The 13,912-nt window shown below is 41.2% G+C and overlaps 1 protein-coding gene across 6 annotated transcripts in view; it reads left to right on the plus strand.

The window, feature by feature from the left end:
- The first annotated feature begins 1,030 nt into the window (after positions 1–1,030).
- Positions 1,031–13,912, plus strand: part of ppip5k1b (diphosphoinositol pentakisphosphate kinase 1b) — a 42,235-nt gene continuing 29,353 nt past the window's right edge. For 5 of the 6 annotated variants that reach the window (XM_046393734.1, XM_046393735.1, XM_046393737.1 and 2 more), the window contains exons 1-10: positions 1,032–1,257; positions 6,959–7,503; positions 8,855–9,050; positions 9,923–10,013; positions 10,441–10,526; positions 11,029–11,183; positions 11,419–11,520; positions 11,664–11,825; positions 12,751–12,872; positions 13,699–13,800. In XM_046393734.1, coding sequence (XP_046249690.1) covers positions 7,327–7,503; positions 8,855–9,050; positions 9,923–10,013; positions 10,441–10,526; positions 11,029–11,183; positions 11,419–11,520; positions 11,664–11,825; positions 12,751–12,872; positions 13,699–13,800 — 1,193 coding nt within the window. In that variant the 5' untranslated portion in view covers positions 1,032–1,257; positions 6,959–7,326. Of the gene's footprint in view, positions 1,258–6,958; positions 7,504–8,854; positions 9,051–9,922; positions 10,014–10,440; positions 10,527–11,028; positions 11,184–11,418; positions 11,521–11,663; positions 11,826–12,750; positions 12,873–13,698; positions 13,801–13,912 lie in introns of all 6 variants that reach the window. The other variant, XM_046393736.1, reaches the window with a different exon arrangement.

Consider the following 13,912-nt stretch of genomic DNA (forward strand, 5'->3'; position numbering starts at 1 on the left):
TGTGGGATTATGTAAAATCTATGCAGGGCTTGTTTCATACCTCAGCTGACTGTGTGTGGTTCCCGTGATGAATAACTTCATCCAAAGAAATAAATAAAGAAATAAAAAGTCTGTATGTGCTACGACCAAAACCCGATCCACGTTTATGTGCATGTTTCTCTATTCCAGGTATGCAGCAGATATTCTGTGTTAGAACAAATGCCATTTAAAGCTGCAACAGTCAATGTTTTTTATATCAACAATAGATAACATGATAATATAATCTGACAGGTGTCGCTCACAGTGACGGCTGTTTAAGTGTCGCGAGTATTAAGGCTCTAAAAAACAACAACGCTTAGGCAATGTTGACAGCTTAGTTCAATGGAAATGTCAAAATAAAAAAGTAAAATAATATGCCATTAAATGCACCAAAAATAAAAATTACTCTGTAAATCACTTAGAGGCAGAGCAGCCAGCAGGTACCTGATTTGCACAATGAAACAGAAGTACAAAAAGAAATGTACAAAGAAAATATAGAAATACAGAGGCTAAATTTGGGGATATAAATAGTGGGGGAAATGTAAGCAGACAAAAACTGTGGAGAAAGCAATTGCATATTAAAACTCAGACAGAGAGAGTTAGAGTGATGGGATTTATTAATAAACACAAATGAATAATTATGGAGCAGTTAAATATAGTGTCATACTAAGTGGTATTTGATATTATGGTATCTGTATAATATTTGAGTGTTGAGATGTGCAGTATCTCTGAATGTCATGGAGAAAAGGGTAGCCTAAAACAAACAAATAAATAAAATAAAATGGAAATGCTCAAGTAAGGTAAAAGTTCCTCAAAATTTCTCCATAAGTGCAGAACCTGATTAAGTATAGCCTACTTACATTCTTCCCCTTTTTATTTCACTAATCAAGCATCTGCAGCACCAATGCTTCCCCCTATCGGCCATTAAACCGCGCGCAGCTGCAATTCACCGCTTTGGCCGGTAGATGGCAGTGATGACGGGACTTTAAAAATGAAGCTAAAGTTTATGTTAAAAAAAAAACAAAAAAGGTGAAGAAAAGGAAGGAAGCTAACAGCAGCAGCAGCAGGCGGCAACAGCTATGGCTAATCACCAGCAATGGCCGGGCGTGAACTTTAGCGTGTAGCTCACAACTTCACTGGGAGTTTTAAATAAAACTAAACTCCGACGGCAGCAGCTTCCTCCAGTCGAGAGGAAATAAGGAAGTGTGCCGCTGACTGACTTCCATTTGCTGGTTGCCGGTAAGTCCCGTTGATTTTTTCCCGCAGCTCTCTTCTCACGGTGCGGCTCTGAGTCCCGTGTGTAGAGGAAAAGTTGGATTTGGCTGTCGTGTCGGTGTAAATGGACCAAAGCAGGCAGGCTTTCGCCGTGTTTTAACTGAAGTGTGTGTGTCAGGAGTGCTGTGTAGTGAGCAGGCCGACGCACTGATTCATTTATGTGTGTTTTGTGCGGTTTATTCCTCTCAGAGGAGCCGTTTCTTACTTCGTATCCTCCGACTGACTCATTCATTGTGTTTCATAGTGATCTGAGACGCAGGCTGGGGCTTGAAACGGGCTGCTGGGCACCTGTAATGTGTTCCTGTTGACAGCGTGTTAACCACAAAGACGAGCAGGGGATTTCCCATCTGTTTGGTCTACAAACAAACAAACAAACAAACAAACCCAAATAATATAAAAGCTGATCTGGCCACGTTTTAATTGTGCGTTTAGCGAGTGTCAGTCTTTTTGCATATATTGACATTGTAGCTTCCAGGCCTGCAACTAACATAAATTGTTTTGTTTATAAGAAAATAGTTCAGATATTTTGTTTTGGCTAATCGATAGTTCAAAAATCCTGGAGATTATTATTACTGACTAATTGCTTCATCTCTAACAGTTTCCACCTGTAGCTGTGGACAGCAGAGAAGGACTTTAAGTGATAGTAGTGATATTTTATCGCCTAGAATAACAACATTTAAAGCACTGAGAGTTTTAGAAGACCCTTTGTAGAAGATAAAATAAATATAAAAATAAACATTAACAAAAAACAGTAATGTGCCATCAAAAAGTGGTAGAAAAATTCCTGTCGTTGTCCAGCTGAGAAGCAGATTCATGGGCTCTGCTGACTCAGATTAAAAGAAAGATATTAATTTTTTTTGACAGTATGCCAAAGCAAAAAGCCCAAACACTGTGGTCTGACTAACTACTCTGAACAAAAAACACAAAATTAATATTATATAGTAGAACTCCAGTCCCAAAAATGTTGTGTAAAGCGTAACTAAAAAATAACTAAATATGAAACCAATGCAGCAACAGAATATTTAACCATTTTACTTCACTGACTTCATTGATTTTTGTAAATATATGCTTAATCTGAATTTGATAGCAGCGACACGTTTCAAACAAGTTGTGACAGGAGCAACAAAAGACAAAAACAAAAGACTGGGAAAGTTTAATTTTATCGTAGCCCTGAAAGCTGTATAAAATTTACTTATCAACTTAGAAGCAGGAGAATAAAGCCACGTATTTGTACACGTCCCGTAAATCATCTTGTTAACCCTCACAGAGGCTTCATGTCCTGCAGTGAGAAATGTTTGCGTTGATGGGTTAGAAATAATGGGCCTGTTTTGCAGGGCCTGCAGTAAACCAGCAGGCCTGTTATGGTCTCTGTTTTCAGTAATGACTGCAGTTTATATTTTGCACAAGTACCTTGTACGAGTACCTCGTGAGTTTACAGGCTCGTTGTAACTGCTGTTCTGCTGGTAGTTGTATCCTGATAACATCACCAGCGTGTTATCGGACCCTCGGGGCTGATACTGTTTTCAGGGCCGGTGTTGCTGTCCAAGCCCAGTAACTTTGTGCAGTTGAGCAGTAAGTTTTATGGAGTATAATAATTAACAGTATTGTTAATGATTGGGTTTTGAACTGTCTCCAGATAACAAGCTCCTCACTCCAAAATGCTTCACTGTTGCTATCAATCAAGCTCTTTTCATAGTAAACGTCACAAACGCATCATATTCTTGTCTTTCTTTTTCTTTCCTAGCAATGACTCGCAGCCATTCGATCACCCCACACGATATGAGTTCATAAACTGAGAGGCAGACTGTAGCCATTAGCACAGTGCGCGGTGATGTTTCTCATTTGCAGTCAGAGAAATGATGGTGAATAGGAGCTAATGACCAGCTCCTCCCTGGCTGGTCATAAACACGACACAGGCTTCCTGTGGCAGACAGTCTCAAAGGTTAAAAGCCTTTTATTGGAGCCGTGTTGTTGATCTCCGGACCTGCAGTGATGACGACGGTGACTCATCCTTGGACACACGGCCAACAGGTGCCAGCTGGGGATGTTGTTAATCAGCCGCCTAATTTATTCAAGAGTGATGCAGAATTTTATGTTTTTTTGATGGGAACAGTACTAATTGGGAGACGGTTTCTCACAAAGATTCTGTCTGTCTCCTTTTCGTGTTCTGTCTGTTTTTGTTCTTGGTGAAAGGGACATTAAGTCATTTATGACTTCAGTCGTCCCCCGTTTGTGTCCAAAAATGACATCCCAGGCCCGGTCATTCTTTTATGATACACTTTGTAAGATACAAATGTCAGTAGTGGTTAGGAATGTGTGTGAATGCAGCTCCTGCTTTTTCACTGCATATTTTTCAAAACGCATTATAACTTGCTGCGGCTGCAAGTCACAATGGAGAGTTCATGGTGAATGCGACGGGTGGTAAATGTAAGAGGAGGACTGCGTTAGTTCCTTTGTCAAAAGTCTCATTTTAAAGAGTTACAGTGGTTTAGTATTCCTCCATGTGGAACAACTTGCAGCAGACAGATAGATATAAAAATGGCTTGAATTTACAGTTTTTCTATTTTTCTCAAATGTCAAAAAATTAAAAATCCCCCACAAAAGATTACAGACATGTTGCTTGGTTTCATTTTGTCACAGATCTCAGTGTCCTCTTGATCTGTACAAAGGCAGCAAGTAAGAATGGGCTGACAAACCACAAAGTCACAGTCTTTTTAATCGCAGCCATGATCCACTATCTAAATTACAGTCTTTTTTTCTCACGTCTGAAATGTCTTGCCTCATTAAAATACGATATTGCATTAAACCTGGATCTGTTTGGACACAAGCTCCTCATCGCCAGGCCGCTCGCTGGAACTCATTCCGCATAGGAAGAACCACGCGAAGTCATTCATCCAGTCATCACAGCCATCCTGGTGGCCACTTCACTCTATTTATGTGTCCGTCTAGTGCAGATCTACTAGTCGACGTTTGGCAACGGAATCGAGAGGCCTTTCTGTCTTTATGATCGACCCGGAAAGTAGCTTCTGTGCGTCTCCAAGCTCGATCGTGATTTAAACTCCCACATTGCACATCCCTAGTGCCAAAAAATGGCAAGACTTTATGCAAACCCCGTGGATATTTCTAAGCTGTAGATCAGTTGAAATGCTCCTGCTGAGCACATTTTACCTGGACAACTTGTGATGGCATGCAAAGCTGAACAAGCAGTGGCACTGAGTCATGAGTGCTGTTCCCTTTTACAGCCAGCCTTAACACCAAGTGAGTTCACTGCTGAAAGTTATTTTAGTCACTGAAGTCATCTGATGTAACTTAAAATTTGTGTGATTAGATATGTCTGCTGTTCTGCACGCAGACGTTTATTAACCATTACGCAGCATTTTTCTTTTGGTGTGCAGGCCGTCTCATCCTGCCATGCCAGTGGTCAAAAAGGTCGTGTCCTCATGTCCTGCGTTGTAAAGACTGAATAAACTCAGGCTCAGCGTTGCCTGCGCACAGCAGTTATGGGGTTTATTTACGAGTTTTTCCTCTGTCAGTGTTCTGCGACCCCGGGCCAGCGACAAGGGCTTACACTTTGTTTAGTGCAGCCTGTCATCGCCTGAGAGTTTAGTAATGATGAGTTATCTTTGGGTGCTGGCTTAGCTGGCTCATGGCTCATGGCACCCAACACCCTCCCACTTTGGCTCCACTCCTCCTGCCCCCTTGCAGCAGAGGACACTGTTATTTCTGGGTACCAAGGTTAAGCTAGGTCACGTGAGATTTGGTTGAAGTCGGTCCTGGCAGAAAGTCCAGGACGCAGAAAGACCGCGTTTCCTCTTAAGCAGCTGTAGCGTTCAGCAGTGCCAGTGAAATAATCTGCACTGTATGTGAGTGGAAGTGACTTTAAAGAAATTCTTACCATCAGTCAAAGATGGTGTCGAGTGCACAGTCGGCTGGTGGTATGTTGTGATATGATCCAACCATCTGTTTCTGGAGGCTTTTCCCCTTGAGTCAGCTGTTTGTTGTGGGTGGTGGGGTCAGTGGTGGTGGAGTTTGAATGGGGGGGGGTGTTAGATTGTACTGATGAGAGATTCATGAACTGACTTTGGCTGCGTCTGCTGTTTGTGGACATACCACAGTGGCGAGTTTCTTCCTCTAGCTTGGCTCCATTTCACACCTCGCATTTGGGCTTTGTCTCAAGTTCTGAGGGAATGACATAACAGCTTTGTTTCTTTATTCTGTGATACGGCATCAGATAACAAATAGGCAGCAAACACACACACACACACACGTTATGTTGAAGCACTTGGGTTGCAAATGTTTGAAATTTTGCAGCTGTTAGCTGGATTTTTGTGTTGTCCTGATTTCAAGAATTTCCCTCCAGGGATTAATAAAGGAATTCTGATTCTGATTCTGATTCTGATTGGAAAATTGCATCAACTTCTGTTGTTTCAAGGAGCAAAGTCTCTTCCTCTTCTTCTTCTTGATCTTCTGAAGTTGCTCCAATTATGATTTTTCCTCAATGAGCCTGGAGGTGAATTATCACCTTTCTAAAATTGTTTCTACAGCAAGTGAACATTATAGAAGGACTGTTGTATGAGACTGCACCACTTTGAGCTCAGTGTGCCCAATAACTTTTTTTATTGACTTATAGTATCAGGAGTTGAAGGTATATTTAATGGTGCATTTCTGATTATTTGAATGCTTCACAAGCAGTACTTCAGCAGCTGGAATGTACAGCATGAACTAAAGTGCTTCTACTGGGTGGAAGCTAGAAAGCCACCTGAAGAGGATGCGCTAAAACGCCATTGTTCTGGTTACGGTCAAGAGAGCAGATAATAATTCTCTTTGTTCCACTTCCCACAATGCGTTGATGTAAAACACTCGAGTGTGGAAATCCAAAAATGATTGCAGAAACAACTTCAGTGTTGCATCAATGTGTTGTGAAGCCATCCGACAAACAACCATAAACCGTCTCGAAACACCAACAAAGAAAGTGAGACAATGAGACATAATTTAAAATAATAGTTATTTATCACATTTTCAAAAATGGCTTTCCGTTTAAGATCCACAGAGGTCTCTTAAGCTGGTAGATGACTGCAGTACAAACACTTTCTGACATGTTAGGAGGTGATTGCATAAACAGTATTCGTTATACATGTAGTTGAAGCAGTATATTTTATGTATAATTTGAATTCAACGCTGGCAGTTGTTTAATTATCCACACTCGTCAATGCAGCTATAAATTTTTTGGATTCTGCTGCAGGTCTTTCAGCCATCTTTTGTGATTATCTATTGATGCAAATACCGAACATGGCTGTAAACACTCTCTCACTATGGAATAATAAATATGTAATCTGCTATCTTCCATAAGCATTTCAGTCAACATACCAGAAATTCTTTCTAACCAGAATCTGAGAAGTGTTGCCATAACCCAGTTTCCTCAGGAATCAATAGTTTTCTTCCATTGTGTTACAGTTGATATTACAGTCCTGGAGTTTATTTCACAAATGGTGGACGTAGCAGCATGGCAACAATAAGTACTGTGGTTACACAGATGCAGTATTTTAATTCAACTGATAAATGTCACCTAACTTGTCAAATGTCTTTTTCTGGTTTTTGAATACTTCTGTAGTTATTTGTCAATTCGATTTCTCCATGCTTTTTTTTTTATTTTTTTAATTCCTAGGACAAAGACAAAGGTCCTCAGATGTTGACCTCGGACTTTCCAGTGTGAGGACTCGTCTCCAGGCTGGAACATGTTATCTCCCAGAGCCAGACCTCCTCTCTCCTGACACATGGAGTTTTATCTACCTCAACCCACGTGGACTCCGCTCCCTCAGTTCTACCTCTAAAAACTCAGCCACTCTGTCTCTACCTCAACACGAACTGTAAAGTCACGGACTCACGGATCTGTTATCAGCCCGCTCACAAACACCAAGAGACCCTTCAGGTGTGTCAGTCATCAGGTGACGTTGTAACACAGTTGACTGGGTTTCTTCCTGCTTAGCTGCTCGAGGAGCCAACCTCATCAGCCATGTTACATGGAAGTTTGTGATGTCCCATCCCTGTGACGGACCAGGAGCAGGGAAAGGACAGGGACGGGATCGAAGAGACGTTCCTCGGTTTGTGCTTGGCTGTGACGATGATGAGCAGGACGCGGGCCAAATGGAGCCAGGCATGAAGAATGAGATGTATCGCGAAGAGGAAATGGAGGACGATGAAGATGAGTCGGTAAGTGGCGGGTGTTAATTCAGGTGTGCACACGGCAAGTGTAGAAAAAAAAAAACAAATTTTTTGATTAGAACATTTTTACCTCAAATTTAGTATCACAGATTATTGACTGTGTCAAAGTTTGTTAAATATCACATCACTAATTGCTCATTATTGTATTAATAATGTAGCTTACTATGTAATTTACAATGAGATGACAAGAACAGTAACCCAGAACTTTGGCTGCAGGTTTTGGCCAGCAGGAAACGAACAGGCTGGGAAATTTAAAGGAGGAAGGTTTTATTTGGAATTGGACACTGGAAAGAAAATAGAGACAGAAATATACAAAGGCTGGCGTGAGAACAATGCAGTAGATAAACAACTTTTGAGGGATCTGGTCTGTTGTTTAGTCCTGTAGCTATAAAAGGACTTTACAGTAGTGCTGTTAGCTGCTCGCTTGCTCCTCTTTCCTTTGTCTCAATACATGCCCGTTTTATTTTAACATTTAGCTAGTGTTGACATCAAGTGAGCAGGTTGCACTTCAGTTCATACAGCAGATACCTTCTTGTCATATGCACAAGCATAATTTAGTGTAATGCTATCTCAAGAAATAAAAACATTGGCAATAATGAAATAAACATTTAGCCTAGTTATTAAGCAATGTGTTTCCTGTTTGTAGTCAGTGGTGGTGATATTTTCAGGTTTCAGTCGATGATCTTTTGTTAACAGTGAAGAGTCAATACAAAGCTGTTACTGTTCAGAGCTGAAGTGTAAAGTGTTGCAGCCCCAGAGGCCCTGGGAGGCTGTAATTCTCACTTTTAAAAAATTTCCACCAGTCCATAGTGTACATTTTAGAGATTGCGACATGGATGACCTACTGGCTGTGCTAGATGAATATGAGGTTAGTAGGATTAATCCTCAGGCGACCACAAATGTCGCCATAACATTTGATAACAACTCATCTCATAGTTGTTGGGAGACTTCAGTCTGGATGTACTGACTGGTGACTGGCTTAGCTAAAAACTGGACTGACTTAAGTCTTGTGGTGTTTGTAAAATCTTAAACTGGTGCAGTTCTTTGTGGTTGAGGCTGACAGCAACTGGCAGCCATGATTTTAATTTGGGGCCATAGTTTTAAATCTACAATACAGACCTTTTAGAGAAGACTGAAGAAAAGTATTCCATCCATCACCTTATTCAAAAATCACTCCCTTAGCTCCAGCACATTATTAAGAGCCACTAAGAGTCATCTTAGTCTGTGCTGTTCTGCTCTCTTTACGCTTCCCTCTACACGCTGCTGATTTGGATTGTTTATCCTCTCCCTCCATCCTCCTCCTCCTCTCTGTTCTGGTCTTCCCCGTCCTCTCCACCAGCCACCAGAGCGACAGATTGTGGTCGGCATATGTGCCATGATGAAGAAGTCCAAATCCAAGCCCATGACTCAGATCCTGGAGCGCCTTTGTAAGTTTGACTACATCAACGTGGTCGTCTTTCCCGAGGAGGTGATCCTGGAGGAACCTGTGGAGAAATGGCCCCTGTGCGACTGCCTTATCTCCTTCCACTCCAAAGGTGAAATTTACAAACAAGTTAAACAGTCAGAGGGAGGTGGAGGGGAACTGTGGCCTGGCATTTCAGTGCAGTGTGTGAGAGGTTTTGTAAGTTTCATTGGCTGCACCAGCCTAAACTGGTATAACCAATCGTTTACTCAACATATGTAGAGTAACGCACGTTTTACTTGTCCAGATAAATTCTCAACTCCTTTTAAGCGGTTCATGGAAAACTTTTATTGTCCTGCAGTTGCATCGTGTTTTGCCATAAATAACAAAACATGTTAATGCTTTGAACCACAAATAACGTCCCACGGGGAAAAAGTTTGATAAAGCTCTCCCTAATCTCCCTAATCTCACTCTTGATCACAGCTGAGGTATTCCAACCTGTGAAACTGTGGGAATAGACAACAATCTCAAATAGGAGCGATGGAAGAGTAATGAATAGTCTGCACCTGTCTGGTAAAATAAATATGTTGTGTTTTCATGAGAAATGTCAGTACCTTCAGTATTTTTCCCTCTGACACATCTGTCTGTGTGTGTAGTTGAGTCAGAATTTATCACATGAGACTGGTTTTCTATTCTTAAAGGCATTTTTTGATTGTTGCTCTGACCATGGGAACATGGTATGAGTCCTTTGTTGTCATTATTATTAGAAAATAGGAACAAAAATCCAAAATATTTCCTGCAGACACCCCAGTATGGCAAATCTTTAGAACAGAAATCTTGAGAATGAAATTATCCGTTGCAATCATACACGCCAAAAGAGTGATAACGGTAATACAAAAGAATACAAAAATACACTTATTATATTTTGTTAAAGTCCTTCAAAGTCTCCACTACATATGTGCGTCTGGACACACGTGATGGTAACGCATCAAGTGACTTTTTTAGGTTTCCCTCTGGACAAAGCTGTGGAGTACGCCAAGCTCAGGAACCCACTGCTCATCAATGACCTCAACATGCAGTATTTCATACAGGACAGGTACAGTCTGACACACACATTCACACACACACACACACACACACACACACACACACACACAGGTTAGAAGGGTGTGAAAACGAAAAGTTTAGCTGGTTTTAAAATATTGGTCATTAAGATGCCGATCATGCAAGTCCGCCTCATTCGGATCGTCCCTGATCAAATTGCAGCAGCTGCATCTTTTTATGCATCCAACTTGTTCGCACATGCAAATTTTTCCCCTTCCTAATCAGAGGAGTGATTACATGATGGGAATGAAAATGACATAATTGCTATTTTCATTTGCTCTCATATACGGTACATGATTCCGGTTTTAGTGCACAGCCCTCGTAACACAAAGACACACGCGAACTCACTGTGGTCATCCTTTCCGGAGGTTGTTATGTTGGTTATGGGTTATTTGTAACAGTATTTGATTTCCTATCAGGAGGGAAGTGTACCGCATCCTGCGAGAAGAGGGCATTGACCTACCCCGTTATGCTGTGCTAAACCGAGATCCCGACAATCCTGAAGGTGACTAAAAAGGTCTTATTTTGTGTTTAAATAAGTTTGCACGTATGAAACTTTTGAGCTATGATATGAAACTAAAGCAAAGCCATCAAACCTGCTATAAATCTAAAACAGTGATAATTAATAGCCTATTTGAAACACTGTTTTATTCATTAGTTTTCTGCCAGTTTGGCCAGATGACCATTTGACAATAACCTATTTTAGTAGATTTCTTGCTTAAATAAAGACTAAATAAAATGGATTTTATACATTTTATGTATTTACTCTATGAGTGGATGTGAAAGGTACATTGGACGTCTCACTTTTTGTTGTGGTAAATGTTCAGTGTTGTCCAGCTTATTTTTAGAGTTATGTGAATGCAGCACAACAATTAAAGGCAGCCAGTAACCAAAAGAGTCGATGGTTCAAATCCCAGATCAGCAGGGAGATTTGATTGTACATTTATTCAGTATCTAAAGTTTTCCTTGTAAAATGAATTTGAAAGTGGGACTCTTGCCTTGTGCAGAGTGTAACCTTGTGGAGGGAGAGGACCACGTCGAGGTGAACGGGGAAGTGTTTCCAAAACCCTTTGTGGAGAAACCTGTGTGTGCCGAGGACCACAATGTCTACATCTATTACCCAACATCTGCTGGAGGGGGCAGCCAGAGACTCTTCAGAAAGGTAGCTGTAATCTAATCGCTTTCAAAAAGGAAAGGTAAAGAAACTAAAACAGGTCACACTGACAGGCTGTATGACTGCTGCAGTGTTTGGTCTTTGGCAAAAGATGTCAGACACAAAATACTGTTGGAAATAGATGAAGCAAAGGTTGGGTCATGAGATGATGTAAGATTTTTATTTAGAAGTCTCAAATGCAATTGAAGTCCTCTTTTTTTGTCTCCCTGCCTGTTTCCTGTAGATAGGGAGTCGTAGCAGTGTGTACTCGCCAGAAAGCAGCGTACGTAAGACTGGATCCTACATATATGAGGAGTTCATGCCCACAGATGGTACTGATGTGAAGGTACTGTAAGACATTTTTACACCAGTGGCTGATGAGTTGTGCTGTTTTGCAGTTAGTGACATGCAGAAGTCCTTATGATCCGACTGCGTTTGTGTACCTTCCGCTTGTCTGTGTGTGTTATGTGGTGTTTCTGGACATGTCAGGTTTACACGGTGGGTCCAGACTACGCCCATGCAGAGGCCCGGAAATCTCCTGCCCTGGACGGAAAGGTGGAGCGGGACAGCGAGGGGAAGGAGATCCGCTACCCAGTCATGCTGACTTCCATGGAGAAACTGGTTGCCCGCAAGGTCTGCCTGGCCTTCAAGGTAAACTGAAAGCCAGCAAAGAAGCAAAGAAAACAAAGAAAAGATTTAGTATTTTTCTTTTTTTAACCTGCATTATTTGCAGGCTTGTGGTGGTTCTCTTGTGCTTTGTTTTATTGGTCCCTAAGTCATTGGCCATCAGTTTGATGTGCTGTAATCCATTTGTAGTGACCATGAGCAGTACATGAAGCACTTGTGTTATCAGATCATTGAATACATTTCAGAGTAGGGAGAAAATATTTTTAAACCAGTAACTATGAACACAGACAGCTGCAGAGCATCCAAATATTCACATTTTTGTCTTTCACTATTTAGTTGTTTTACTTGCAAGCTTAATGCACTACTTCCTCACACAAATTTGCTTGTAACCGGCCAGATGCATCTTTTGTAAAGCCTGCTACCACTAGAATAAGTCATATCACATTGTTCTGACCGACATTATACAGTGCTGTCATCAGCAGACATTAAGCACACAGGGAGACCTCTGGTGCTGACTCCATTAGCGCCCATAGCTCATTATGGATGAGTCTGTGAATTTGGAAACAACACAGGACTCCCATCAAACAAACAAACAAAGACAACTGCAGCACGAGGCACAGAAAATCAATAATTCATACGTTCTTTGTGTTTGAAGCACAGCTCCTCGTATTATTACTGTTATTAGGCTGTGTGTAACACAGTCGTCCCAAAGCCAAGGTGTTTTAAAGACTATGAGCCCAAATGGGAAATGTTCCTCAACAAAATAATAGTTGTAGCAGCATTAAAAGCTTCACAAACACAAACTGTGATGAATAACAGTTACACAGCTACATATATCAACTGTCTTATTCAGCTGCAAAATGTAATATAAAAACAATTTAATGCAAAGACAAAAGATGAACAGGTTTTCGAACATCCGTGTTATTTTTGTTTCTCCGTGTGATTTTAGCAAACGGTGTGTGGGTTCGACCTGCTCAGAGCCAACGGCCACTCCTTTGTCTGTGATGTCAACGGCTTCAGCTTCGTCAAAAACTCCATGAAGTACTACGACGACTGTGCCAAAGTCCTGGGGTACTTACTTCACCTTCTACACTATTAAAATCTGTGCTGTAACTTTCCTGGTGCACAAACAGATTACATTTGAGTAGGACACTGAAAATACTACAATGCCTTTCCATCGTGGACGACAGGCTCACAGTCGGCCAGAACAGAAACCATGTACAGAGACGCACTTTGTAAACAAGGACGGTAATAAAAGTATTTCGTCGTAGTAGCTCATAATGAAAATAATAGGCTCTAATTTATGAAGAACATGCTCTGTCTTCCAAGGCCTGTCGATGGATGAATGAAAAGCAGCCTTTCAGTCATGTTTTCTATTTCACCTGACAACTTTGGCGTTTATTTACATTTTCTTGTAGTACCTTTCAGAGTAACAACTGCCTCGAAGCTGTCATGTTGTAATTAATCTAAAGCTCTGGACAGCTGAGAGGGTCCTGTTATCAGCTTTACATCATAGTTAGTTTCTGATTTATCACATCTCCTTCCAGACAACGTAACTGAAGATTTATGTCTAAAGACTCATAAATAAGGAAACAGGAAAAGCAGCTTCTCTCCGGTCAGGGATGCTGGCATGAACATAATACTTCAAGGTGTGACACTCAGGTAGCTTACAGTAGTGCACAAAGAACTCACCTCATGAATTCCTTCATGGAACAAAAGGGAGAGGAACACTTTGTAGAACTGAATTGTATCTCAGATCAACAACTTTAAACACAACTTTAAACTTCATGTTGAAATGTAAAAATAAAACTGGGATGTTTGCTTTTCCACCCGATTCCAATGCTCTTAATGCTTAATGCCCTTAAGTCTTTTGCTTGCTTTTTCTCTGCCTCACCAGCAATATGGTGATGAGGGAATTAGCCCCCCAGTTCCACATCCCCTGGTCCATCCCCATGGAAGCTGAAGACATCCCCATTGTCCCCACAACCTCAGGAACCATGTATGTACTGACAAAGAAAATATCCTCTGTGTGATGTTCAGGGCTCCTGTGCAGCCTGGAAAAATCCTTGAAAATGACTTGATGAGTCCACTGTCACGGATATGATGTGAGA

Source organism: Scatophagus argus, chromosome 7, assembly GCF_020382885.2.
Source record: "Scatophagus argus isolate fScaArg1 chromosome 7, fScaArg1.pri, whole genome shotgun sequence".
NCBI lineage: Eukaryota > Metazoa > Chordata > Actinopteri > Scatophagidae > Scatophagus > Scatophagus argus.